Source organism: Meles meles, chromosome 10 (assembly GCF_922984935.1).
Source record: "Meles meles chromosome 10, mMelMel3.1 paternal haplotype, whole genome shotgun sequence".
Lineage (NCBI taxonomy): Eukaryota > Metazoa > Chordata > Mammalia > Carnivora > Mustelidae > Meles > Meles meles.
In genome coordinates, this window is record NC_060075.1 from 97,095,135 (window position 1) to 97,123,120 (window position 27,986).

The window sequence follows — 27,986 nt, forward strand, 5'->3', positions numbered from 1 at the left end:
ATTTAAAGATTTACTTATTTGAGAGGGGGCGGGCAGAGGGAGAGAAACAGACTCTCAAAACCACCTCCACTGACTGGGGCTCCATCCCCTGACATCATGAACTGAGCGGAAATCAAGAGTCAGATGCTTAACAGAGGGGACCACCGAGCCCCCCCTTCTTTTTTCTCTAATTGTGGTCATAGCTTTTGTAAATTCCATCTCCCCACTGGCCGTTTTTCGTATTTAAGAATGAAGTCGATTTCTATGTAACAATTTTGTACCAATAACTGCCTGCAGTTTCTCCTTGTCCATATCTCTTCATTGACTTTCCTGCAGTTCAAGGAACTCACCAAGCCATCTGCAGGTAGTCAAGGGTCGACGGGCTGACGTCCCCTTTAATTTTTACGTCGAATTTGTTTGGCTTACCTGCTCACATTGACCGGTGAAAGCAATCACATCACTGCCATATATACGTATATGTCGTTGCGGTAACGGGGGCGGGGGGCATCTGAGCCTGCTGTGGTTAATTAAGGCTGCGTGAATAATGAAGGCAGATACTAGTAGGAAAGACTAGAATAAAAGCCTCTTCTTCCAATATGTACATTTCAGCCCTTCCACAGATTCATCCTCAAGAGCTAAACCACCACCAGACCACTCACCTATTTTCATATATTTTTACTAGGGAAAGTCATTCACTTTTGATTGACAGGGACACTTGGACACTTGGGGATTTCCCTCTTACTCCCGCATCTGGATTCCTCCGGGTGCGGTGATCTAAAGGAATGAGCATGGTCCCATATTCTGGACCTGTGTTCATGGCCGTGTGCATGGGTCCGTCTCTAGCGTTACTCTCCTGGAGTTCCGTGGACCCTGAATCTATATAAACACGTGTACGTCGGGTGTCCCCAGTTGCTGAGGATTTTCAGTTTCACACATAGTAAGGACTCAGAAATGTCACGCTGAAAATAAAGAAAAGATACAAATGAATGTCTTATACAGAAATCCATCTCCAAGCATCCCAAAGGATGCTGATATAATGGGAAATCAGAACTCTGTCTTTCCTTCCTAACCAGTATTTTATTAGACACCCAGTCTCAGGGATGGGAAAACAGGTCCTGGCAAGCACAGGGCTCATGAGAAGGACTGTGCCCCCAGGCGGGAGCCTGAGAGAGACATGGATAAATGATCACACGCGAGAAACTTCACAGGTTCATTCATTTCTAACACACATATCATTTCCAGCTCAGATGATCTCAGCATTGGCCGGAAGTATCATCTACAACACACTTCTGTTTACATGCTAGGCAACACCTTCTTAGTTTTCCTGTGTCTAATGACAAATAACGAAAACATATTTATTTCATCTACCTTAATGGCTTTCACGGGTTTTTATGTTACCAGTTGGTACTTTTTCCCATTTCCTCTTCCTAACACTCCTCAATGTCAGGAAGAGAGGTTTGAGTCATATTGTCTGGTCTTAACTTTTTGTTCCCAAGTTCCTGTCTGTCTGCAGCCATCTCCATAGGAGACGACCCAGTGACCGCCAAACCTAATAGTATCAAGGGAACCCAACAGGTAAGAGAAGGATCGGGAAAATGAATATAGTAAAAAATATATATATTTTACTATAGTTTTAATATATTTTATTTTATTTGTATTATACTTATACTACAGTTTACTATAGTTTACTATATTTAAAATACAGTAAATATATTTACTATAGTTTACTATATTCATTCATATATATATGTATATGAGAAATGCGAAAATGAGAAAGAATCTGGCTTAGAACCTGCTCTGGTATTTGTTTTCTGGGGGCATTAAAATCCATGTAGCTCTTGGAGCTAAGAATGGAAGTTGCGCCTAGCCTTCCGTAGCTCACACTTTTGTCAAAATTATCCTCACACAACACGGCATCAGCAACACCCACAGACCCCCACCCGGGATGGAGTTCCTCACACCCCATATTTTCCGGGCACTCGGTACCTGGAGCTCGAATGTTTGAACAGTGCTTCCCATTTTGTCATAGACGAACTGACCTAGGAAAATTTCTTCTCCGTCACACTGTTTGGAGATGCCCTGTGAAGGAGAGCAAAAGACAAGGGGGTTTTCGTGAATGGGTGCTCGGCTACATACACGGAGAAGGTTGTCCGTCCAGGTAGCAACAATTCTCAAGGCATCTTTGGCCGCCCACCAGGAGCAGCAGTACAGTACTGCCCTGTACACCCAAGAGGTGTTTAGCTCAGCTTGTGAGGCAAGAGGAGGCGGACCGCAGGTCTGACTGGATAGACAGACGATAGGGAGATAGGTCGAGCAATCGATCAATAGGTAGATACATAATCAGACAGACAGACAGAGAGATAGAGACAGGGAACTAGAGCATATCCCAGCATGGACACTGGTTCAGTAACTGAATTTGCAGTTGCCACACTTTGAATAAAATAAGCACAAAGTTGAGGGGTGCCTGGGTGTCTCGGTCAGTGAAGCATCCCACTCTCGATTTGAGCTCAGGGTCACGCTCTGTGCTCAGCACGGAATCTGCCTGTCCCTCTCCCTCCACCACTCCCCACCCCACTCACTCCCTCAAATAAATAAATAAATAAATAAAAATCTTTAAAACACACACACACAAAATGCGTCCCCCCATGCTGACCCAAAGTTTTTCAAATTGATGTAAGTGCAATCCAATTGCCCGACTTTGAGAACACAAATAACTCCATCCAAAAAGTAAGGTTTTTGACTGAAAGAACTTAATGATATTTGTATGCTCTTTCCCTTGGGCTCCTTCCTTCTCTACCTTCAAAATGGAAGATTTTTGAGAGGGGACAGACCAGTGGAAATGAGTTTATTTTGTGACTCTGAACTTTATCATTAGCTTCCTTGATTCATGGCAACACATAAACAAAGAGTTCATTGGTTCAACTGTTTGATAATGAAAATATTAATATGTAACCTTTATCATAAGGTTTTTTGTTTTTTTTTTTAAGTAAGCTCTATGCCCAGCTTGGGGCTTGAACTCATGACCCCAAGATCAAGAGTTGTAAGCTCCACCTACTGAGCCTGCCAGGTGCCCCCATCACAAATTTATTAAAAGAATTGGCTGCAACATGATTACATAATGCAGCCACAATTATAGATACACACAACTCAAACCTCATACACAGCTGACCCTTGAACAACCCGGCTTCAACTGTGTGCGTGGGTCTGCACAGATGTGGATTTTTTGGATAAATACATGCTTTTTATTTTAAACATTTTATTTATTTGAGAGAGAGAATGAGAGCGAGCATGGGGGGGAGGGGGTCAGAGGGAGAAAGAGACTCCCTGCTGAGCAGGAGCCTGATGTGGAACTCGATCCTAGAACTCCAGGATCATGACTTGAGCCAAAGGCAGACACTTAACTGACTGAGCCACCCAGGTGCCCTTCCTCCAGCTTACTTTATTATAAGAATACAGTGTCTAATATATCTGACATGCAAAATATTATGTTCATCGACTGCTATCAGTAAGATTTAGGGGTCAACAGTAAGATGTTCGTAGTTAAGTTTTTGGGGGGCCAAGTGTAGGAGAGGGGTTTCAACTGAATGGGAGGGAGTGACTGCTCTAATTCCTCTAACTTCAATTTTACCGGTTCATGAATTTGCTAATATAAGAGAAAAATGATGAGAATGGTTTTTATTGCCTGAAGGGTGACCTGTAATTCCCCTATAATGAGCAACCGATGCGTATCTCTGAGATGGGGTTCGAGCGGCTCCAATCCAACCTTTGTCTGTCTGTCAGCAGACACCCACTGTGGGTGGCAGCAGGTTCGCCTCAAAGGGTAGGGGGTTCCTTTCTGTCTTGTGACCCAGAATCATGCCATTTCCAGGCTCTCGGAGGGTGCCTGTAAAAGCAGACAGAGTGCTCATGCTTTAACCCCAAACCCCCCTCCAGATTGGGCCACCAAGGCAGAGAGAAACAGGGAACACCCAGGAACAGACACTAAGACGAAAAGGTCCCGAGAGAGCCAATTGGTGACTGGTAGAGTGGCCTGGTAAGAATGGATTATGCTGGTTGCAGGGGGACCAGCAGCATGCTGACGCTGTCATTGCAAGTCCCCAGAAGGGCAGACATGGGCCCATGGGCTGGGGGCCGGGCTTGGGGTTGCCAGGGGAGCTCATGTACCTATTGTCCCCGCAGGTGGTTGACCAAGCTGAAATCTGGGCACAAGTTTGCAGGATTCCTCAAGGGTCAACGTGCCCCCCACACTCTGGGGGTTCTGGAGGAATCAGCCCAAGCAGACCACCCACCTTGGCCACCACCTTGCACACACAGAGTTTGGCTGGCTTTCTACCCTTTGGCTCTTAAATGCAACAGACGAGCATCACCAGACACCAGAGAAAAGCACCTTTCCACAAACAGGAGAAGTGGTCTTTGGGAATAAGGACATGGGAGGGAGCAGGAGAACATGCCACGCAGCTCTAATTCGTGTCCATTAGCATCTTCTGAAGCTTGAGAGAAGATACCACATCCATGGAGGAAGAAATTCAGACTCTAAAAAGAGGAGTTATTTGCAGAAAAAACAAATCTTAGAATAATCATGACAGCAGAAATGAAAAATTGAACATATGGGTTAGGATATAAGTTGATAAAAATCTTTCAGAAGGTGGAACAAACAAACAAAGAAGGAAAATTAGAGAGAAAAAGATTGTTTAAATAGTAGATTAGGTGGTTAAGTCGCATCCTCGGGGTGAGGGCGTGAAGTCTGGTCAGATCGGGGCATGAGGGCAGAGGGGGCGAGAGGGGAAGCTTTAAAAAATAAAATCAAGGAGAAACTTGGAAATGACCTGACAGGAAGGAACACAATGGCAGGACTTTAACCCTTCTGAAAACGAGGTGGGGGATGGTTTTGGGCTAGGAATGTAGAAAAGTAAACAAATTCAACTGAAAGGAGGCATTCATTTTAAGGAGAGGAACATCAAAGTCTCACCCAAAGAAAATAGTATTCCAGTATGCCGCAGGATTCAATGAGACCACCACCACGCACGCAGTGACCGTGAAAATACGGCATATTGATGGAGAGGAAGATAAGTCGTCTAGCAGAGTCCCAAACGTGACACTGGTTTTACCCCGTGACCTCATAATTCTACGTCCAGGTATAGATTCAAGAGAAATGAACACCAGCGTCCACACAAAGATGCATACACGAATGTTCCCGGCAGCATTAATCCTAATAATCAAGAAAGGAGAAACAACTCAAACACCCATCGGCTGATGAGTGGGCATAGAAGATGTGTTCTAGCCACACCATGACATTTTTATTATTCAGCAATTTATTTTTATTCCTTTAAATGTTTAAGATTTTTAAAAAGATTTTTTGAGAGACGGGGGAGGGAGAGGCAGAGAGCATCATAAGCAGACTCAATGCTGAACGTAGAGCCCGATGCGGGACTTGATCTCAGGACCCTGAGATCATGACCTGAGCTGAAACCAAGAGCAGACGCTCAACAGACAGAGCCACTCAGGCACCGGTATTAGTCAGCAATTTAAAAATGAAGTATGGAGCCACGTTATAGAGCACAGAGGAATCTCGAAGACGTGATGCTGAGTGAAAGGAGCCTTGCACGGAAGACCACGTATACGATTCCACTTAAATGACATGTCTGGGGTAGGCAGCATTGCAGAGACAAAGTAGGTCAGTGGTGTGTTGGGGGGGCGTGTGGGGCAGGGAGCGGGCTCAGCGATGACAGCTGACAGCTAAGGAGGGCAAGTCTTCTTTGGGGAGCAACAAAAATGCCCTAAAGCCGATCATGGTGATGGATACACAACTCTGTGAATATACTAAGAGCCACAGATGTGAACACTTTAAGCAAATTGCTGGTGTGTGAATAACATCTCAATAAACTTGTTTTTTAAAGACAAGTAAGACCTAAACACTGGGGGAGGAAGGGAAAGCCGTGGACGAGGACTCCTCTTCATTTTTCATCAGAGGAAGTCAGTAGATGATAAGCAAAACTGTAAACAAATTCAAGAAATAAATGTAGGGACACTTGGTTAGCTTAGTTGGTAGAGCACGTGACTCTTGATTTTTGGGATAATGAGTTCGAGTCCCACATCCGGCGCAGAGATTACTTTCAAAAGAAGAAGTTGCGGTAAAAGCAAATATGAAGGGAAGTGTACCGGAATGAGCAGGTAAAACTGGCGAGTGGAAGCTTCCAGAGAGTAGAAACCTGGGTGGGAGCCCTGGCACAAGAAAAAAGTGTTTAGTTATAAGCATATGAGAATGCTGATTTTTAAATTGTGCACATGTAGCTTTGATCAAAGGAAAAAAAAATGTAAGTCATAGAAATCCTCTGGTCCAACCCTCTCTCTTTTGTAGATGGCAAAGCAGAGGTCCCGGAAAGAAGGAACTTTCTTGCAGTGATAAAAATGTTTAGCTGCCCAGTTGAGGTGCCAGCCCAGTGTCTGATTCCTAGCCAACCCCCTCCTAGCATAACCCACTCTGAGGTGATGCCAACTCCCTCTCACATGCACAGAAAACTCCTTGGGTGCACTGGAGATGTTTCCTGAGGGGGACACCTTCTCCGAGATGTGCTCTATGGTGATAGCAGTTGGCGTGATCTTCCTGGCAAGCTTGATCAGGGTGTGGCCCTGGGAACCCGGGAAGGCCCAGCACTTCCCAGGGTGGACATCTGGCTGGAGAGAAAACACCAAGTTCATCTCTTATCGGGTTGCATAGATCCACGACTGCAATATTAGTCAACAAATCACCATTACCACAGATCTCACTTCTGCCTGTAATACGAAGGCATCATGTGGGGTACATACCACACGGGAAAACTGCCAAGATACCCAGGGGTTTGGCTGTTCTCCCAGAGCACGTTACGATTCTATCACTCGAAGCCCTTCATAATAGGATTATCTATTATAGGATTATATGATTTATTTACTATGCATCTTCTTTTATTGTTTTGACTAGACTGTATGTTGCTACTTAGCCGGTTGGCATGAGTGGTGATGGTGTGCTGGTGATAAAGACAGTGATGGAGGTGATGGTCGTGATGGTGGTGGTGGAGGTGGTGATGGTGGTGGTGGTGGTGATAATGATGGTGGTGGAGACAGAGGTGATGGTGGAGGTGGTGATGTGGTTATGATGATGGCGGTGGAGGTGATGGTGATGATGATGATGATGGAGGTGATGGTGTGATAGTGGTGGTGATGATGGTGGAGGTGGTGGTGGTGGTGGAGGTGATGGTAGTGATGGAGGTGGTGATGATGGTGGTGGAAGTGATGGTGGTGATGATGATGATGATGGTGATGGTGGTTATGATGATGGTAGTGGAGGTGATGGTGGTGGTGGAGGTGGTGGTGATGCTGATGGTGGAGGAGGAGATGGTGGTGATGATGATGATGGTGATGGTGGTTATGATGATGGTAGTGGAGGTGATGGTGGTGGTAATGGTGGTGGTGGAGGTGATGGTGGTGATGCTGATGGTGGAGGAGGAGATGGTGGTGGAGGAGATGGTGGTGATGATGATGATGATGATGGTGATGGTGCTGATGCTGATGGAGGAGGAGGAGATGGTGGTGATGATAATGGTGATGGTGGTGATGATGGTGGTAGTGGAGGTGATGGTGGTGGTGGAGGTGATGGTGGTGATGCTGATGGTGGAGGAGGAGATGGTGGTGATGATGATGGTAGTTGAGGTGATGGTTGTTGTGATGGTGGTGATGACGGTGATGGTGGTGATGATGATGATGGTGATGGAGGTGATGGTGGCAGAGGTGGTGATGGTGGCGGCGGGGGTGAAGACAGTGGTGGTGGTCAAAGCAGTGGTGGTGGTAAGGAAGAAAAATGTACCATATTCTAGATCTAGAGTCTGCAATGAGATCTGCACGATTGCTCCTGAAGATATTCCTCCCTTGGAAAAGGACATCAGGTTTGCAGATGGTAGTTAAGAGCAGCCCTACCATCTGCTGCTGTCTACTTACACACTCACATGTTGCACTCACATGTTGGTGGAAATCTTATTTGGAAATCTCTCGTGTTACACTTGGACTTTGGAGGAATGTGTTGGTCTGGAAAGAGGGGGGCACAGTGCTGACACTTAGAGGTGAGGACCTGGAGCTAACGTTTGCTGAAAGACTGAAGTTTTCAGCAGAAAAGGGGGGGCACAGGATCAACTTCAGGAAAAGATATGGAATGCAAACGTCCTAAGAAATAATCTAGCTTACTGATTTTAAAATAATAAAAACAATAATCAGTTGTTTACTGCTTATAAAATAAGAGATAATTTATATAGTTTGATGACTATTAAAATGCAAGTACAGGGGAGCCTGGATGGCTCAGTTGGTTGAACAACTGACTCTTGATTTCAGCTCAGGTCACGATCTCAGGGTCGTGAGATCGAGCCCCATGTCAGGCTCTGTGCTCAGCATGGAGTCTGCTTGGGATTCTCAGTCTCTCTCTGCCTCTCCTTTTCCCTCCCCCAAAATAAAATAGTAAAACAAAATGCAAGGTGAGGGTTTCAGATGCTGTGACGAATTCAGAGTGGCCTCGATTTTGAGTGTTAGTATCTTCATGACAAATAGGAGCAGAATCCTCTGATACAAACAGATTCCTCTGAGTCTCGCTTTTACCTGGAGGATAATATCTGGAGGCATTTCATAAGTTAAGAACCCGATCCCATGCCAGTAAAGTTTTGCTTTATTATTTTTGTAACTTTCTGACGTCCCAGCTTCAATGACAGAGGCCCCTGCAAAGACAAAAGAATTTGAAAAATAAAGAAGTACACGTCTCAAAACGTATCACGGCTGTTTTCACAGCGTTGTTGGAAAAGCATCCCCAGGCAAACTGCAAGCGAGGTGAGACTCACACTCGGGACTCGGCCGGGAGAGCATGGCTTCCCGCTCTCACTGCGGCTCAGGCTGTGTCACTTTGGGACGACATTCTTGCTCTGTGTGGTTTCACAGCATTTCTGAAACCGGTATGGAGTGAATTCCAGAACGGATTCAGGGGTGGAATAGGATGTGGGCTGTTTAGTACCTAAACAGATGCACGGACGCCCACTTCTTAACAGCCCAACCTACTTAAAAACAAAACAAAACAAGCATAAAAAACACTATCAAGGGCGCCTGGGTGTCTCGGGCAGTGAAGCAGCTGACTCTTGGTTTTGGCTCAGGTCCCGATCTCTGCTTTTTGTATTTTGTCCAAATCTTTCAGCTGCGAGTACCCGGTGGGCTCTCTCCATCTTGGCCCAGCCAGAAGATGGCCCCGTGTTTCATGCTCACATTTACTGAGAAACCATCACGTATCCTGCTCGTCCATGTTCTACACAATCTCTGGATTTACCTTCGTTGTCGTGGATTTTTCCAAATGGAAGTTGCACGTGCATTCCATACAGAGGAGGAAAGAAAGTGTAAGAAGGGTGTGTCCGAGTGCCAGTACTTAGATAAGAAAGAAAGGAAGGAAGGAAGAAAGAGAAGAAGATTCTCTGGTTCACTTCCCCATGTCCTTTTTTATTTAGATTTTGTTTATTTATTTGAGAGAGAGAGACAGCATGAGTGGGAGGGAAAGAGGAAGAGGGAGAAAGAGAATCTCCAGCAGGCTCCCCACTGAGCAGAGAGCCCAATACCAGACTCGATCTCAGGACCCTGGGATCATGACCCGAGCTGAAGGCAGATGCTTTACCAGCTGAGCCACCCAGGTGCCGCAATGAGTATGTTTTCTGAATTAAAAAAAAAAAAAAAATAGAAAGAGGGGCATCTGGCCAGCTCAGTCAGTCAAACATGCAACTCTTGATCTCTGGGTTGTGAGTTTAAGCCCCACATTGGGTGTAGAGATGACTTAAAAATCAAATCTTAAAAAAAAAAAAAAAGACTTAAAAAAATAGAAAATAAAATCAAGAGGACAGGGACAGTTTAGAAGCATTAACTCTTCAGTTTTTACTCACCTGCTGATTTAAGGGCATAGTCGGCCATCTGGACTTGGTCCTCTCTCAACTTTTTAAGGACATAGTTGACCAAGTTTGACATTTCCTGTGCAAATATCAAAAAGAGTTCTCTGTTAACAGTCTCCCCCAACTGCTCAAGTTCTGACCATTCACTTTGTTTCCTGGACCTGAAGGCCGTAATCTGCGAATTACCGACAGTGAACATTGAGGGAGCTGAGCTGAGCCAGTCGCTGGAGGAGGATTTCTAGTGCCCTCCACGGTGCTGGGGCATCGCCGCTCTCCAGGCCGCCGAGTGTGTCCAGATGCCTCCCCCAAGTCCCAGCAAGGTTGGACCCAAGGCCCCTTCGGAAGCCCTCGCGACCTCCCATCGTGCTCTGCAGTGAGGTGGTCACACAGGGTTGTGTGTACCACCTGCTGGGCTGCCCCTTCATTCGCGTCTGTGCTTAGTAAGTAGACTTGATCATTCTGTAGGTGTTTGGGCATCAGGCCGTTTACACGGACTTCACCACTTCAACGCTTGTTAGAAACTGTCCATCCTTGGGACGCCTGGGTGGCTCAGTCGGCGAAGCGTCTGCCTTCGGCTCTGGTCATGATCCCTAGGTCCTGGGATCGATCCCCATATTGGGCTTCCTGCTCAGTGGGAAGCCTGCTTCTCCCTCTCCCACTCCCCCTACTTGTGTTCCCTCTCTCACTGTGTGTGTGTGTGTGTGTGTGTGTGTGTGTCTCTCGGACAAATAAATAAGTAAACAAAAATCTTAAAAAGAAAAAAAGGGGAAGAAGAGAAGTGCGGGAGACGGGCAAGTGTACCCAAGCTGACTGAATTCCAGCATCACCTTCCCTAATTGGGAGCTGATGAGGTCAAGTGCATTAGCTTCGGCTCCGTGAATAAAAATATTCTGTTCCTTAAGTATTCAGAGCCTGCATTTCTGAATGACCTTCTGTTTGTTTTACTGGAAAGTAAGATGGAATTGGCTATTGACTTGGGGGAGAGGGGACATCCGTCATACAGCAACGGTCATCTGTGTGACACAGCAGGGACAGAGAAGCGGGTTCCCGGGCAAGCCTTCTCAAGGTAAGCTCCTGTCGGGGAGAATGGTCAGGAGGACACAGACACATGACCGCCAGTACCTGAGTTTTCTGCTCCCAAAGCGGGCGGTGCAACCCTTCCAGGGGCCCTTACCTCGTCGGTGGCCTCCAGGGGCTCCTGGTTCCCGTCTCCATCCATGTTCCAGCTGTGGCCATGGAGACCTTCCTGCGTATCTCTAAGCAATGCCTTCAGAACATCTATTTGTTCAATTAAAAATAGAATTTCACGGAAGTTGTTCTCCAAAGTCTGGCTTTCCTTCCTGTAAAGGGAGATCCCCGATGTGAAGGGAGGGAGAGTGGGCTTCCTGCCATGCGCTGGGCTTCAGGAGTGGAGGAGGAAGAGGGGAGGGGCTTTATGTTGGAGCAGAGAGAGAGGGAGCCCAGAAACGCCCCGTTGTCCAAAGCACCATCTCTCATTACCCCTGAAAAGCAAGGGCATTCAGGGGAAGAAGCTTCCAACGCTTAGGGCACGCTCTAGGCAGGGAAGTAGGGACCCTCCGACCTTACAAGTCCCTCATCCTTCCCTGGGGGGCTCTGCTACCCTGGCCAGAGGCTGGATGACTTCACCGCATGAAGCCTAAATCTCTAAGGGCCACCTTGTTCCCTTGCTTGGATGGGGGAACACCCTACATTTCCAGTGGGGTATGGAGAAGGGGTTTCGTCCTGAGCCCTGAGGTCTTCTGGATGAGACTCAGGATGGAGGGTGGCTGCAGGCTGCATGGCTGGAGATTATAGCTGGGGACCGCCACCTGTCACGCTGACAGCAGGAGGCTGACAGCTGACTGCAGAACAGGTTGAAAACTACTGGTGGACCCAATGAGAAGATGTCAAGTCAGCAGGCGTTTCTTTAGGTTGAAAAATGAACGCCCTATGCACCTAGTACTCCCCCCTGCTGCCCAGTTTGTAAAACAGTACGTGTTCAAGGTTTGGTGAATACAAAAATCCTCAGGAGATAAACACTGTTGCATTTCAGTGTGTTTGTAACAGTTTTCATGCCATGTGAAAAATGAGTAACAAAATAGAGATCTAGTTTGTGATCTGGTGTCCTGCTCTGCTTCCTAGACATTAGATACATGTTATTATATATTATAATCATTAAATACATTCATTAGTCATTACTATAGTTAGTCTGAAGGCTCCCTAATTCTCCATTACACGGATATTTTCCAATGCATTTAGCCATTGGCTTGTTTTTCTTATCGAGGCAGTTTTCATTTTATTAATTGTAACGAACCTTGAAAGCTGTGTGTATTTCCTTAAGGAAGGGGGAGTGATTTTCATTTTATTTTATGGTTTTTAGAAAAGGATTCTGTTGCTGGAGTCCCAGCAGCAGCGTCCCACAAATAGCGTCACTCACTTTAGAAGTTCCAGCTGCTCCTTGGGCATCCGGAGTCTGGCCTGGAAGAAACCAAGGGACTCAAATCATCCCGCATCCTGCCTGGTCAAGCAGAGTTAGCATTCCTATTCATAAAGGGGAAGGAAATCCCGTTTGCTCCCTGACAGACATGCATGACAGGGGGAAGGCAAGTGCCCTCTAAGACACCTGCACGTCTGTCCGCCTTCCTGTAGATGGTTAGTTTGGGGGGACTGAGCCACACCCAAAGCTGAAACTGACAGCTGGAGTGTAAAAGGGGCTGCTCCTCAAGGTAGTGCAAGTGCTCAGTGCCCCTGAGGACACAGAGAAGAGGTGGGGAGGGGAGGAGCAGGTGGGAGAGAGGGAGGGAAGGGACAGAGCCAGGAGGAGAAGGGAGAGTGGGCGGTAGGTGGTAGGGGGACTGTGGGGGAGGGGACAGAGGGGAGAGGAGGAGGGAGGGAGGGGTTAAAGGGCCTTGCAGAGGCCTTAGGCTGTCCTTGTAAATAGGGAGGTGTATCCTCTTTCTACTTAACTGATGGATCTATGGCAGGATTCCATTAGCAGAAGTGCAGACACTGACCTAGGCTGACAGGTGTCTGACCTTGACCATCTCCGTGGGCAGGGGTGGTGCCCCGACCAGGCCCAGAATGAGCAGGGGATGAGTCTGCTGCTGAGGGTGGAGGCGTCAGCCGAGAGGGGGACACAGGGACGGGGACTGCAGGCCTGGATTCGGGCTGCAGCCCTTGCAGCCTCTCTGCCTGGACGCCAGCTCCTCTGTGTCCCCAGGTCCTAGGCTGCATGGCTTCCAGGCTCTTCCACAAACGGCTACAAACCCAGTAGCCTCCAATGGGAGAAAGGTACCCCCTTGGTCTCGGAGGTCGTGCTTTCCTCTGAAGCTGGGAGAGGGGGACCCTCTGCCTCCTGTTTCTTCTGGTGTCCGGTGGCTCCTGGCTCCCTGCGAGGCGCTGCCTGTGCCCAGCCTCCAGGCCTTTCCCTCTGGGCCCTTCAGGGACCCCTGTCATTGGCTCTAGGGCCCACCTGGGAAATGCAGGACGATCTCCTCTCAGGACCCTTCACTACATCTGATGAGACTCTCTTTCCACATCAAGGTGACATGGGTTCTCAGGCGGGGACCTGGCTAGCTTTGGGGGGTCCCCTTCCAAACCAGTGATCATCCGTGTGCTGCCTGGGAAACAGTTTGCTGTCCTCCTTTGCTGACCAGTCTGCCTCTCTGTTTCAAAGACCTGCTCTCCTCCCTGTTTGCCCCGCGGAAATTAGCTCTGTGCTCGCGTGAGGACCTTGGGCCTGAAGGAGCACAGTGTGGTGTGCAGTGAAGTGACACAGCTGGGCTTTTCTTTTTAATTAAAAAAAAATTTTTTTTAAGAGAGACAGTGGGTGTGTGTGAGTTGTGGGGGTAGAGAGGAAGAGAATCTCAAGCAGGCTCCCCTCTGAGCAGGCAGCCCGACATGGGACTCGATCCCAGGACCCTGACATCATGACCTGAGCTGAAGGCAGACGCTTTGCTGACTGAGCCACCCGGCATCCCTAAAAATCTCAGTATGTAAAAACATTATATTTTGTCCTGGCTTCTCCCCCGAATGGGTTTTAGGGGGCTTCCACCACAGGAACAGAGACAGCACGAAAAGACCCAGGACAATACACCAGCGAGGAAGTAAAAGGGAGAAGAAAAAGGGGACTAATCCCTTTTGTGAGGTGAGATCGTCCTGCAGGACGGGAGCCTTCCCTGCCCGGAAGTTGTCAGCTGCGGACCCCACGCTGGGTTCCAGCACCAGAGCCATGGAAGTGGGGGTTGACATGGGAAGCGGGGGTGACCAAATTCACACCACACACAGTGCTAAAAAAGCCAAAATCAAAGGTGTGAGAGAAGCTGCGTCGCACCACCCCTGTTGATGCCACCAGCACGGGGTCCCCTGAGAAATTTCTAGAGTCCCTCCCTGCAGGTGGTGTCCTCCCTAAGAGCTCTCAGGGGCTAATCTTCTTGGGCTGGTCCCAAGTTTCCAGCACAGGCTTTGTGCCCAAGCGGGCGCATTGTGCTCTGCTTTTTCAGGCAACAAGGTTGAGGTCCGGAGTTTCCTGCCCTGGAACGCGGCTCCAGGAAGGTGCGCTGGGACGAACCCGAGGCCCATGTTCACATGCGCCACATGTGGTAGTGACTTCTTTTTTCTCTTAACGAAACACCTGGGAGGTGTCCTTGTCTTTGTGCCCTTGTCCTGTGTCCCTGTACACACCCCGTGAGAGGATCGTTGAAGGTGTAATAGTTGCCGACTGTGTTCCTGGGTTGGTAATCAAGCTCGTTGCTTCCTAGAGGGTGCTCGATGTCAACCAACTGAGTGCTTGGAGCAGCTATTTTTCAGTCACTGGTCCGATGCTCTTGACAGTGACCATATGGGGGGTGGGGCCGTGCAGCACGTGTCAGTAAACCCGCGTCCCCTGCAGAAGTGGCCAATAGTTCAGACGGGAAAGTCCAGTCTCAGCGCAACCTGGGTTTGAACTCAAGCCCCAGGCATACAAGTAATCTAATTGTTCTAAGCAGTTTCCTAACCTGTAAGTGGATTTATTAAGTAGGATTTAGTAATACTCTCGTGAAATCCTCATTTTGAGGAGAAACTGAAATGTGTATTTAATGTGCTTCGGGTGTGGGGTGATTGCCCCCGTCCCCCCTCCCCGTGGTGTGGAAAAGGCACGGCTAGCTTCTAGAAAGGCAGGATCAAGTTATTAAGGTTCAATATACAAAGGTCACCTAAAATCTGGAGATTTTTTATCCTTCTTGTAGGAGTTTATCCTAAGCGAAAAATTAAGCGTGGTTGAAAAGATTTGGCAAGAGGGACATTTAGGTTTATAAAATATCAGAAAATTGCAAACACTCCAATTGTTCGGAAATAAGTGTTATTAAATGTTACTGCTCGTGTCTATTCACTACAATATTAGGATAAGATGCTGTTATAAAATGATATCCAGGGGGCGCCTGGGTGGCTCAGTGGTTTAAGCCTCTGCCTTCGGCTCAGGTCATGATCTCAGGGTCCTGGGATCGAGCCCCGCATCAGGCTCTCTGCTCAGTGGGGAGCCTGTTTCTCCCTCTCTCTCTGCCTGCCTCTCTGCCTACTTGTGACCTCTCTCTCTGTCAAATAAAATAAATAAAATATTAAAAAAAAAAAAGATATCCAGGGGCACCTTGGGGGCTCAGTTGGTGAAGTGTCATCTTCCACTCAGGTCATGATCTCAGGTCCTGGGATCGAGTCCCATGTCGGGCTCCCTACTCAGCGGGGAGTCTGCTTCTCCCTCTCCTTCTTCCTCTGTGTGAGCTCAATCCCTCTTTCTCTCTCTCTGCCTCAAATAGATAATTAAAATCTTTTTAAAAATGATATCTGAAGAGAAGGGAATGTTGTTTAAAATCTATAGTTAGTTGAATAACTATCAACTAACTATCGTTAGTTGAATTCTATTGCCTGTTGCTTGGGATCTATAAAGAATTCACCAAAAAAAAAAAAAAAAAAAAAAAAGAAAGGAAAGAAAAAAGGAGGAAATCACCTAGGAATAAGTCCTGTGGCTCTGGCCACCAGGTTTCTAACAGGGCTTTCTTCCGTGGGAAAACCAGGTAACACTGGTCAATGGCGTGACCACAGAGAAACCCTATCCTCATGAGAAATTCTGGCTTCAGAGGCCCACCGGGAGAAAGTTTTAGGGGGAAAGCACAGCTGAGTGTGCCGGTCTGCCCAACACTGAGAGCTCGAGGGGAAGAAGGTGTTGTGGAAAAGGGGTAGACAACACTGTCAGATCACTCATTCCTGGCGGCGGTGTTCCCCTAGCCCCTGTGCAGCTGGCGACCGTGTTAGGGTCTGGACAAGCCCTCTGCTCGTTACATTTCGGTGGGAAGGAAGGAGGCAGGAAGGGGTGCCACAAGTCCACCACGTGTCCACAGGAGAGGCGACGCTGGGATGTGCAGACATGGTCCCGGGCAGTTTGGCTGGCCACAGGGGCCTCCGAGGAGGGGACCCCGGGGCTGGGCTGGAATGTCACCGAGGAGCTTCCCCCGCAAAGTCTGGGCAGAAGATTGTAGGCAGAGGGAGTGCCCGATGGTGAAGCCTGACCAACTGCCAGGGGAGCTGACGAGTGTGTCAGTCCAGTGTCCTCCAGAGAACACAACCAGTAGGACATGCGGGGAGAAAGGGAGAGATTCCATGATAAGGAATTGGCTCCGTGATTGAGGAGGTTGGCGAGTCTGACACCTACAGGGGAGGCTGGCAGACTGGAAGCCCAGGGAAGTGTTCGTATTGTAGCTCCAGTCTGTAGGCTGCTGGGAGGCAGAATTTTGTCCTCTTTGGGGGTCTCCACTCTTTTTCTCATTAGACCTTCAACTGATTGGGTGAGGCCCACCCACACGGCAGAGGCTAATTTGCTTTACTCAAAGCCTATCAGTTTAGTGTTAATCACATCAAAAAATGACTTCGCAGCAACATCTAGAACAAGTGTTTGGAATATCCGGGCACCTAGCCTAGTGACGCTGACCCATAGAATTAGCCACTGTAATAGCCGCTAACCCCAAATTGGCAGTAACCAGAGGTCTCTGTTGGCCACACTGAATTCTCATTCATCTCTGTTTTCCTGGTGATGATCTGACTATCTGGCCCCGGCTCCTGTGGGCCTGGGTCCTGGCCGTTGACGTGAGGGCCGTGTGGTGCAGTCACACTGACCTTCCTTGTGGGGTTTTTTGGGGGTTCTCCTTTCATCCCAGATCTGACACTTGTTAGAGACAGATTCCCAGTATATGCAGACAAGGCAGCATCATGCAGCTGGGAGCCATTCTAGGTATCCACCTAGATATCCACCTCGGATGCCGTGGGGACCCTACCCGTAGTGTCTCCCCCTGCAGAGACATGACCAGATGCCCTGGACTCCAGTGGCTGAGGGGTGAGCTGGGAAACAGGATCTCAAGGGCAGTGGCCAGGGAGTCAGGTGCAAGCTCACTGCCGGGTGGAGCCCACTGCTCTGTCTTCTTCCCACGGAGCAATGGCTGACCTGGCCCCTCTCATCCTTCTCTTGTCTGGTCTTTGGAGGCAGAGCACGGGTGGGCCAGAGAAATGACACAGGTGTGTGAGATCAAGGCAGGCAGATTTGGTGTCTGGTGAGAACTGCTACCTGGTTCATAGACAGCGTCTTCTTCTGTGTCCTCAGGTGGTGCAGAGAGCATGAGAGCACTGTCTGCGGTCTCTTCTGGAAGGGGGCTCAACTCATCCCAGGCATGAGTGACCTCATCACTTCCCAAAGCCCCTCCTCCACACCCCTGGGGACTGATTTCCACTGCGAGGACACCAACACTCAGTCTGTGGCATTCTGACCCTAGCCCCCCAAATTGAGGTCCTCCGCAAAATGCATTCATTCTATCCCAATAGCCTCTGAGGTCCTGACTCATTCCAGCATGAACTGAAAACTCTAAAGTCCAAAGCCTTGGCGAAATAGCACCGAAGTCGATATGGGTTAAGATCTCAGATATAATTCATCCCGAAGAAAATTCCCCTCCAGCTGCGAGGCTAGGAAATCAAACACGTGATGTGCTAAGTACAAGCATGAGACAGGGAGGGGATAGACATCCTCACTGCAAAAGAAAGAAACAGAAGATGAAAAGTTCCTAAACATTCAGTCTGTGGCAGAAGCCTGCCAGGATCAGAGGCTGGAGAGAGTCTGGAGGTCAAATTGCAGCTTTGTCATAAAACCACTTAACTAAGGACTCTGGTCCCTGAACTATTTTTATCAGACATTCACATGCAAAACGAAGGTAACACACTACAAGGTGGAGCATATTAAATCTTGAACGAGTGACATACAAAACGGTTTAAGAAAACATCACCTGGTAATTATAAAGCCTCGAACCATATTCTGCAATTAGAGCGTAAAATTGTCTGGATTTGTGAGGAAAATCTGTTTCTTTAAGCCACATGTGATTGCCAAGTCCTGTGAAAGAAAAGGCCAACTCTGATGAAAGATTCTGTCTGCAAACATTTGTGATTGTATTGTATTGTACTGCATTGTACATGTATTGTATTGTACTTGTATTTCTTCTAAAGATTTTTAAAAAAAATCTTTTATTTTTTATTTTTTAATAAACATATAATGTATTTTTATCCCTAGGGGTACAGGTCTGTGAATTGCCAGGTTTACACACTTCACAGCACTCACGATAGCACATACCCCCCCCAATGTCCATAACCCCCTCCCCCTCTCCCAAGCCCCCTCCCCCCAGCAACCCTGTTTGTTTTGTGAGATTAAGAGTCACTTAGGTTTGTCTCCCTCCCAATCCCATCTTGGTTCATTTATTCTTCTCCTACCCTCTTAACCCCCCATGTTGCATCTCCACGTCCTCATATCAGGGAGATCATATGACAGTTGTCTTTCTCCGATTGACTTATTTCACTAAGCATGATACGCTCTAGTTCCATCCACGTCGTCACAAATGCCAAGATTTCATTTCTTTTGATGGCTGCATAGTAGTCCATTGTGTATATTTACCACATCTTCTTTATCCATTCATCTGTTGAAGGACATTTAGGTTCTTTCCATAGTTTGGCTATTGTAGACATTGCTGCTAAAAACATTCAGGTGCGCGTGCCCCTTCGGATCACTACGTTTGTATCTTTAGGGTAAATACCCAGTAGTGCAATTGCTGGGTCATAGGGTAGTTCTATTTTCAACATTTTGAGGAACCTCCATGCTGTTTTCCAGAGTGGTTGCACCAGTTTGCATTCCCACCAACAGTGGAGGAGGGTTCCCCTTTCTCCACATCCTCGCCAGCATCTGTCATTTCCTGACTTATTAATTTTAGCCATTCTGACTGGTGTGAGGTGGTATCTCATTGTGGTTTTGATTTGTATTTCCCTGATGCTGAGTGATGTGGAGCACTTTTTCATGTGTCTGTTGGCCATCTGGATGTCTTCTTTGCAGAAATGTCTGTTCATGTCTTCTGCCCATTTCTTGATTGGATTATTTGTTCTTTGGGTGTTGAGTTTGTTAAGTTCTTTATAGATTTTGGACACTAGTCTTTTATCTGATATGTCGTTTGCAAATATCTTCTCCCATTCTGTCAGTTGTCTTTTGGTTTTGTTAACTGTTTCCTTTGCTGTGCAAAAGCTTTTGATCTTGATGAAATGCCAATAGTTCATTTTTGCCCTTGCTTCCCTTGCCTTTAGTGATGTTCCTAGAAAGACGTTGCTGTGGCTGAGGTCGAAGAGGCTGCTGCCTGTGTTCTCCTCAAAGATTTTGATGGATTCCTTTCTCACATTGAGGTCCTTCATCCATTTTGAGTCTATTTTCGTGTGTGGTGTAAGGAAATGGTCCAATTTCATTTTTCTGCATGTGGCTGTCCAATTTTCTGTAGTTCTCTTTTTTGGTGGGATCCTTGTCTGGTTTTGGGATCAAGGTGATGCTGGCCTCATAAAATGAGTTTGGAAGATTTCCTTCCATTTCTATTTTTTGGAACAGTTTCAGGAGAATAAGGAGTAGTTCTTCTTTAAATGTTTGGTAGAATTCCCCTGGGAATCCGTCTGGCCCTGGGCTTTTGTTTGTTTGGAGATTTTTTGGTGACTGTTTCAATCTCCTTACTGGTTATGGGCCTGTTCAGGTTTTCTATTTCTTCCTGGTTCAGTTGTGGTAGTTTATATGTCTCTAGGAATGCATCCATTTCTTCCAGATTGTCAAATTTGTTGGCATAGAGTTGCTCATAGTACGTTCTTATAATTGTCTGTATTTCTTTGGTGTTAGTTGTGATCTCTCCTCTTTCATTCATGATTTTATTTATTTGGGTCCTTTCTCTTTTCTTTTTGATAACTCTGGACAGGGGTTTATCAATCTTCTTAATTCTTTTAAAGAACAAGCTCCTAGTTTTGTTGATTTGTTCTATTGATTTTTTGGTTTCTATTTCATTAATTTCTGCTCTGATCTTTATGATTTCTCTTCTCCTGCTGGATTTAGGGTTTTCTTTCTTGTTCTTTCTCCAGCTCCTTTACATGTAGGGTTAGGTTGTGTACTTAAGACCTTTCTTGTTTCTTGAGAAAGGCTTGTACCGCTATATATTTTCCTCTCAGGACTGCCTTTGCTGTGTCCCACAGATTTTGAACCGTTGTGTTTTATCATTTGTTTCCATGAATTTTTTCAATTCTTCTTTAATTTCCTGGTTAACCCATTCATTCTTTAGAAGGATGCTGTTTAGTCTCCATGTACTTGGGTTCTTTCCAGCTTTCCTCTTGTGATTGAGTTCTAGCTTCAGAGCATTGTGGTCTGAAAATATGCAGGGAATGATCCCAATCTTTTGATACTGGTTGAGACCTGATTTGTGACCCAGGATGTGATCTATTCTGGAGAAGGTTCCATGTGAACTAGAGAAGAATGTGTATTCTGTTGCTTTGGGATGAAATGTTCTGAATATATCTTTGATGTCCATCAGGTCCAGTGTGTCATTTAAGGTCTTTATTTCCTTGTTGATCTTTTGCTTGGATGATCTGTCCATTTCAGTGAGCGGAATGTTAAAGTCCCCTACTACTATTGTATTATTTTTGATGTGTTTGATTTTGTTATTAATTGGTTTATATAGTTGGCTGCTCCCACGTTAGGGGCATAGATATTTAATATTGTTAGATTTTCTTGTTGGACAGACCCTTTGAGTAGGATATAGTGTCCTTCCTCATCTCTTATTACAGTCTTTGGCTTAAAATCTAATTGATCTGATATAAGGATTGCCACCCCAGCTTTCTTCTGATGTCCATTAGCATGGTAAATTGTTTTCCACTCCCTCACTTTAAATATGGAGGTGTCTTCAGGTCTAAAATGAGTTTCTTGTAGGCAAAATATAGATGGGTTTTGTTTTTTTTATCGATTCTGATATCCTGTGTCTTTTGATTGGGGCATTTAGCCCATTAACATTCAGGGTAACTATTGAGAGATATGAATTTAGTGCCATTGTATTGCCTGTAAGGTGACTGTTACTGTATAGTATCTCTGTTCCTTTCTGATCTACTACTTTTAGGCTCTCTCTTTGCTTAGAGGACCCCTTTCAATATTTCCTGTAGAGCTGGTTTGGTGTTTGGAAATTCTTTCAGTTTTTGTTTGTCCTGGAAGCTTTTTATCTCTCCTTCTATTTCAATGATAGCCTAGCTGGATAGAGTATTCTTGGCTGCATGTTTTTCTCATTTAGTGCTCTGAATATATCATGCCAGCTCTTTCTGGCCTGCCAGGTCTCTGTGGATAAGTCTGCTGCCAATCTAATATTTTTACCATTGTATGTTATAGACTTCTTTTCCCGGGCTGCTTTCAGGATTTTCTCTTTGTCACTAAGACTTATAAATTTTACTATTAGGTGACGGGGTGTGGACCTATTCTTGTTGATTTTGAGGGGTGTTCTCTGTACCTCCTGGATTTTGATGCTTGTTCCCTTTGCCATATTAGGGAAATTCTCTCCAATAATTCTCTCCAATATACCTTCTGTTCCCCCCTCTCTCTCTTCTTCTTCTGGAATCCCAATTATTCTAATGTTGTTTCATCTTATGGTGTCACTTATCTCTCAAATTCTCCCCTCATGGTCCAGTAGCTATTTCTCCCTCTTTTGCTCAGCTTCTTTATTCTCTGTCATTTGGTCTTCTAGATCACTAATTCTTTCTTCTGCCTCATTTATCCTAGCAGTGAGAGCCTCCATTTTTTATTGCACCTCATTAATAGCTTTTTTTTATTTCAACTTGTTTAGATTTTAGTTCTTTTATTTCTCCAGAAAGGGCATTTATATCTCCAGAGAGGGTTTTTCTAATATCTTCATGCCTTTTTTGAGCCCAGCTAGGACCTTGAGAATCGTCATTCTGAACTCTAGATCTGACTTATTACCAATGTCTGTATTGATTAGGTCCCTAGCCTTTGGTACTGCCTCTTGTTCTTTTTTTTTTTTTTTTTTTTTGTGGTGAATTTTTCCACCTCGTCATTTTGTCCAGATAAGACTATATGAAGGAGCAAGTAAAATACTAAAAGGGTGGCAAAGACCCCAGGAAAATGTGCTTTAGCCAAATCAGAAGAGACTCCAAATTGGGGGGGGGGGGAGAAAGAGAATAAAAAGAGGTTCAGAAAAAAAAAGAAAAAAATTAAAAAAGAAAACAAATAAAGAGAAAATATAACAAAGAAAAAATATATATATATAAGATAAACTAGTTTAAAAACATTAAAAAAGAAAAGGGTAAAAGTTAAAAAAAATTAGCAGAAGAAGAAAAAAAATTGAAAAAGAAATTAAATTAACTGCAAGACTGAAGAATCATGGGGAGAAAGCCATGAATTCTGTGCTTTGGTTTCTCCTCCTCTGGAATTCTGCTGCTTTCCTCGGTATTGAACCTGCTCTCCTTGATAGATGAACTTCGTCCTGGCTGGATTTTTTGTTGATCTTCTGGGGGAGGGGCCTGTTGTAGTGACTCTCAAGTGTCTTTGCCCCAGATGGAATTGCACCACCCTTACCAGGGGCCGTGCTAAGTAATCCACTCGGGTTCGCTTCCGGGAGTTTTGTTCCCTGAGCGCTTTCTGTAGATTTCCGGAGGACGGGAATGAAAATGGCGGCCAAGAGCCAAGAGCTCGGGGCCCCATTCCTCAGTGCGCCCTCAGAGAAAAGCGTCCAATCACTCCCGTATCCCTGGTCTCTGGCCGCGCTCCGAGCTCACCCAGACTGCCAGTGGTTCAAGGTAACCCAGAGCTGAGAGCTCACTCCTCGGCTCTGTCTCTGTAGCCGGCTTCTCTGTTCTAATACCTGCGAGCTCTGCAACACTCAGACACCCCCAATCCTTCTGTGACCCTGCAGATCCTGGGGCCATGCTGACCCCATGTGGACTTCACCGCGGTTTAGCCTCTGGAGCAATGTCCCTCAGTGAAACAGACTTTTAAAAGTTCTGATTTTGTGCTCCGTTGCTCCGCCGCTTGCCCGGAGCCAGCCCCTCCCCGCGCGGTCTATCTTCCCATCGTTTTAGATTCACTTCTCCGCCAGTCCTACCTTTCAGAAAGTGGTTGATTTTCTGTTTCTAGAATTGCTGTTCTTCCTCTCTTGGATCTCCCATTGGATTTGTAGGTGTTTGCAATGTTTAGATAAGCTATTGAGCTGATCTCCTGCTACCTGATGTAGTCTCAGCCTGCTACTTCTCCGCCATCTTGACTCCTCCTCCCTTCTGAAGACTTTTAAGTCATCTCTACACCCAGTGTGAGCTCGACCTCACAACACCTGGAGCAAGAGTTGGGAGCTCCACCAATGAAGCCGGCTGCCTGCCCTGACATCCTACGTGCACTGGAAAGAATTTCTCTAAGCACGAAGGATACATATCCTCTTAAGAAGGATATCAGACCCTTGGGTGACAAGATGGAAAATGGCAGTATTGGGTGCTTAACCAAATCAGTTCTCCGTTGAAACGTTCATATGCTGGCAAAGACCAGTAGGATCTACCTTCATTGGACTCTGAAATCTAATCCCAAGCTTACAGCAACCAGCGGACTGAAGAAAAGAGCAGATTATTGTTGTGAAGCGTGTGGGATTCCTGCTCCCCTGCCTGCCATCCCTCCAGGGTCCCACCAGGGTGGCAAGAACGGGCAGCATGGGGGGACAGGAGTGCACAGTGCTGGTATAGCTTGCTAGCTCCAGGGGGCTAATGTAGACTTCTTTTTAATCTTCAGGGCCGGGGAGTTTTGACATTCCCAGTGTTCTCACTCCTTTGGGCTAGAAGGGTTTTCTGGGAGGCTCTGATATCTGTTGAAAGATTTAAGGACAGGGTTGCCTGGGCGGCTCCGTGGGTTAAGCAGCTGCCTTGGGCTCAGGTCATGATCTCAGGGTCCTGGGACAGAGCTCAGTGGAAGTTTGGTTCTCCTCTCCCTCTGCTCCCTGCTCTCTCTCTCTCTCTCTTTCTCTCTGTCAAATAAATAAATAAAATCTTAAAATAAAAAAAGATTTAAGGACATAAATTGGCCTTCCCCACCCGGGCAAGGTATAGTGTTCAGGGCAAGTTGCAGACTGCCCCAAGGCATGGGAAGGGGGAGTCAGAGGAAGAAGTCTTTTGTGGGAACAGGTCTTGGAAGGGAAAAGGGGATGCACTATGCATGGCCGGAGCTGGTGCATGCTCAGAAGAGATCATAGAGAAGATCCTGGGCTTGGTCTCAGGTGGCTCTGTGGGGTCTGTGTGAGTCAGAGGTGAAGGTTAAGGCAGAATCAAGACTCAGAGAGTCCTCATTCTCTCTCTCTCTCTCGATGACTCCATGAAATCTCTCAGGTCCCTAGCAGACCACTGAGAGAGCAAACAGTGATCATCAGTAAAAAATGACTACAGCCCTCAACAAGGAGGAACAGCGATCCCTGAGAAAGGGGAAAAATCTGACTTCCAGAGTTACCATATTAAAATATGGAAATGCCCCATATTTCCAACACAAAATTACAAGACACACAAAGAAACAAGCAAGTATGACCCAATTAAAGAAAAACAAATGGACCGAAACCATCCCTGGGGAAGTCCAAACAGTGGACATAATAGACAATAACTTTTTTTTAAAGTTTTATTTATTGAGAGAGAGCACGTGTATATGCATGCAGGGCGAGTGGAGAGGGAGAGGGAGAAGCAGGCTCTCCACTGAGCACAGAGCCCAACATGGGGCTCCATCCCATGACCCTGAGATCATGATCTGAGCCAAAGCCAAGAGTCGGATGCTTAACGGACTGAGGTCCCCAGGTTGGAGCCTTGATTTCGCTGGGCACTCTGTGCTTCAAGTCATCTATATATTAGAGCAATTTTCTGTGTGCTGGGAGATGCGATGTATGATGTTGGCAATCAGATACCTACAAACAGCATGTTCAGCCATTTCTCCACCTCCCCGGGGACAAGTGAGTCTTTCTTGCCATCTCCCTGTGACATTTATTGACTTCCAGAGCTTGCTCTGGCATTTCATTCCACAGAGATCCCCATCCCCACACAGAAATGTCCTGCGACATGGCTTTGAGGACCTTACCTATAAGAAGAAGAGTCAGTATAGACACTGCACTTATGACAATCTTCCACGACTGGGTTAACCTACAGAAAAGAAAAACAAAACAACGTAAGGGTCCAGCACCAAGAACCTGTACTTTGGACCTGAAACTGACTGCCACAACCAAGTCCACAAATGTGCTCCTTCTAGCCAAGTGTGAGAATCAATTCATTTCCCAAGGGCGCTTTGGAATTGAGAGAAAACGGTTTCTGGGGTGGTGTATTTACACATTCCAATGTCCTGTCCCTCACTGTCACACGTGTTACACAGTCTGGTGTTTACATCTCGTGTATGCACTGGTGTTTTCGTGTGTGTGTAGACGCTGATGAAGGACATAATGGGAAGCGTTATCTTTGCGGTCTGGAGGCAGAAGGAAAAGAGGTTAGAGTCTGATTTCGTGGAAATTATGTATTAAAGGGTGCCTGAGGGCCTCAGTCGGTTAAGTGTCTGACTCTTGGTTTTGGTTCAGGCCTTTTTTTAAAATTTAAGATTTTATGGATTTCACACACACACACACACACACACACACTCACACAAACACACAGCACAAGCGGGGGGAGGGGCAATTGGAGAGGGAGAAGCAGGCTCCGCGCTGTGCAGGGAGCCCAGTGTGGGGGCTTGATCCCAGACCATGAGACCATGACCTGAGCTGAAGGCAGGTGCCTAATAGACTGAGCCATCTGGGAGTCCCATCAGCAGGCTCTCAGGGTTGTGAGATTAAGTCCTGGGATGGGCTCCACGCTGGGTGAGGAGCCTACTTAGAAAGAAAGACAGAAAGAAAGAAGGAAAGAGGTATTTAGCCAAGGAATTAGGATGATTAACAACTGTCTGATGAAGTTCTTTAAAAAATCCTAATGCTTCCCCTCACGTTTCCTTGCTGTCTACCATCTACTCAAGAAAAGGACACAAATCCTACCGCCAGACTCTGCGGACCTTTGCAGGATGAACACACCCGCATTGGCTCCGCAGGAATGAGCAAAAGCCCTGCGCAGCCCCTCTTGTGCCCCCATCAGACTGTGTCTTTTCCACCCCAAATGTCACCTCTGTCCTGACCCAAAAGTTTTTCTCAATTCTTCGCCCTCAGAGGGAGGAGTATCTTGAAGCCACATCCTCTGCAAATACTATTTAGGGTCATGTGAGGGGTCCATTGCCTAAAGAGAGTTGTTGGAGGACGGATCTACAGCGCGGGTGAGCCCTCGCCTTGGGCTGCATGAACTGAAAATGACCACACGCCCGTGTTAGACAAAGGTTACTTCTGTTTTTCCAGAAAACCCTGGCTGTCAGCCTCTGCTTTTCCAAGCCCCTTGGATGCCTTTGCCCCGCCTGTGGGACCCTGTCTTAGGCGGGGACCACCGTTCGCTACTTCTGCTTCGGACCGTCCAAAACTGTCTTCCTGTATCGTGACAAATGACACAAAACGTTGTAGCCCTCGCTTCTTTGGGCAGTTTTGTTTTTGTGCAAGGGCCGTGCTGTCACTGCCGTGGCTCTTCCCTGACTCTTCATTTCTGCTTTCCCAGCAGGCGGCGAGGGTAGGGTAATGTGGGGGCTGGGGTCTTTGCCCCTCCCCCTCCCCGGGTGGGCGGGGCTTCCCTGCCACCTCCTTGCAGCCATTCCACACCCGCTCTGACCACAGGACGCAGTTATGGCTCCAAATGGGTGCCAGCAAACCGTGCATCATTGTCCCCCAAAGATGTCCTCAACACTCCGTGTCCAGGCTCCTAAACCGGGTAAGTCACAGCTGGGCCACAACGGGAATAATCTGTAAATCCGTAGGGCACAGCAGTCACCTTGCCGCTGCTGCGGTTCTGGTTCAAAGTCCTTGAGGCCCCTGGGCTGGAAGGAATCAGAGTGACACCCCCCACGTCCCCCCCCCCCCCCCCCCCCCAGTGTGGAAGGAGACCCCGTGCCCTGTGGTCAAGAGACACCTGCCAGGAGACTGTTAGGAAATGACTTTCTTTCCAAAAGAAAAAAAGCTTTCACTGGGTCGGTTCCCAAGTGAGCATTGCACGTCTGGCCCGCAGCACTACGAGGTGCACGGCCGTCCCTCCCCAGAGCGGCGTACCGGCTGGCCTCGGGGCTCCCGTCCTCCGCCAGTGGGATGTGAAGACTGGCGCTGCCATTGCCTTCCTCCGAATGACCTCTCAAAGTCCTGGCGCCCCTCCTCCGCTTCGGCCTTCCGCTCATGTTCCCGCACAAGGTAGCACAGAGCTGGGAGGAGGGAGAAGGGCGACCCCGCGCTCTTTGCTATTTTAGGAAAAGCATGACGCCCTCCGCAGAGGATCCGGGTGGGCTTCTTGTCTTCTCCAGTGTTCCTCCTTTGAGGGGGGAACTGTCTGTGGGCGAGCAGATCTGGACCTGCAGAGGACCCTTCTGTTGCATCACCCGCTGTGACACATCACAATGGGAACCCCCCCCCCCCCCCCCCCCCCCCCCGCCCCGGGTCGGGTGGTGCACCTGCAGCCGCCTCTCTGCCTCTTAAGGGACCAAGCCACCCAGGCGTCCCAATGAGCATTTTTTTAAAAGATTTTAAAAATTTGTTTATTTTTAAATTTATTTATTTATTTAGAGTGATGGGGAGGGGCGGAGGGAGAGAGAATCAGAGC

General features: G+C 47.1%; 1 protein-coding gene across 1 annotated transcript; it reads right to left on the minus strand.

Annotated features, from left to right (window-relative positions):
- Positions 1-824: 824 nt before the first annotated feature.
- On the minus strand, positions 825-27,567 carry SUN3 (Sad1 and UNC84 domain containing 3). The gene is made up of 10 exons (XM_046021520.1): positions 27,392-27,567; positions 25,366-25,427; positions 18,218-18,321; positions 12,355-12,395; positions 11,092-11,257; positions 9,912-9,996; positions 8,599-8,714; positions 6,487-6,654; positions 1,966-2,058; positions 825-938 (listed from the first exon to the last, which is right to left on the minus strand). The coding sequence occupies exons 1-10, from the start codon at positions 27,565-27,567 to the stop codon at positions 825-827; spliced, it is 1,125 nt and encodes a 374-aa protein (XP_045877476.1).
- Between the last annotated feature and the right edge of the window lie 419 nt (positions 27,568-27,986).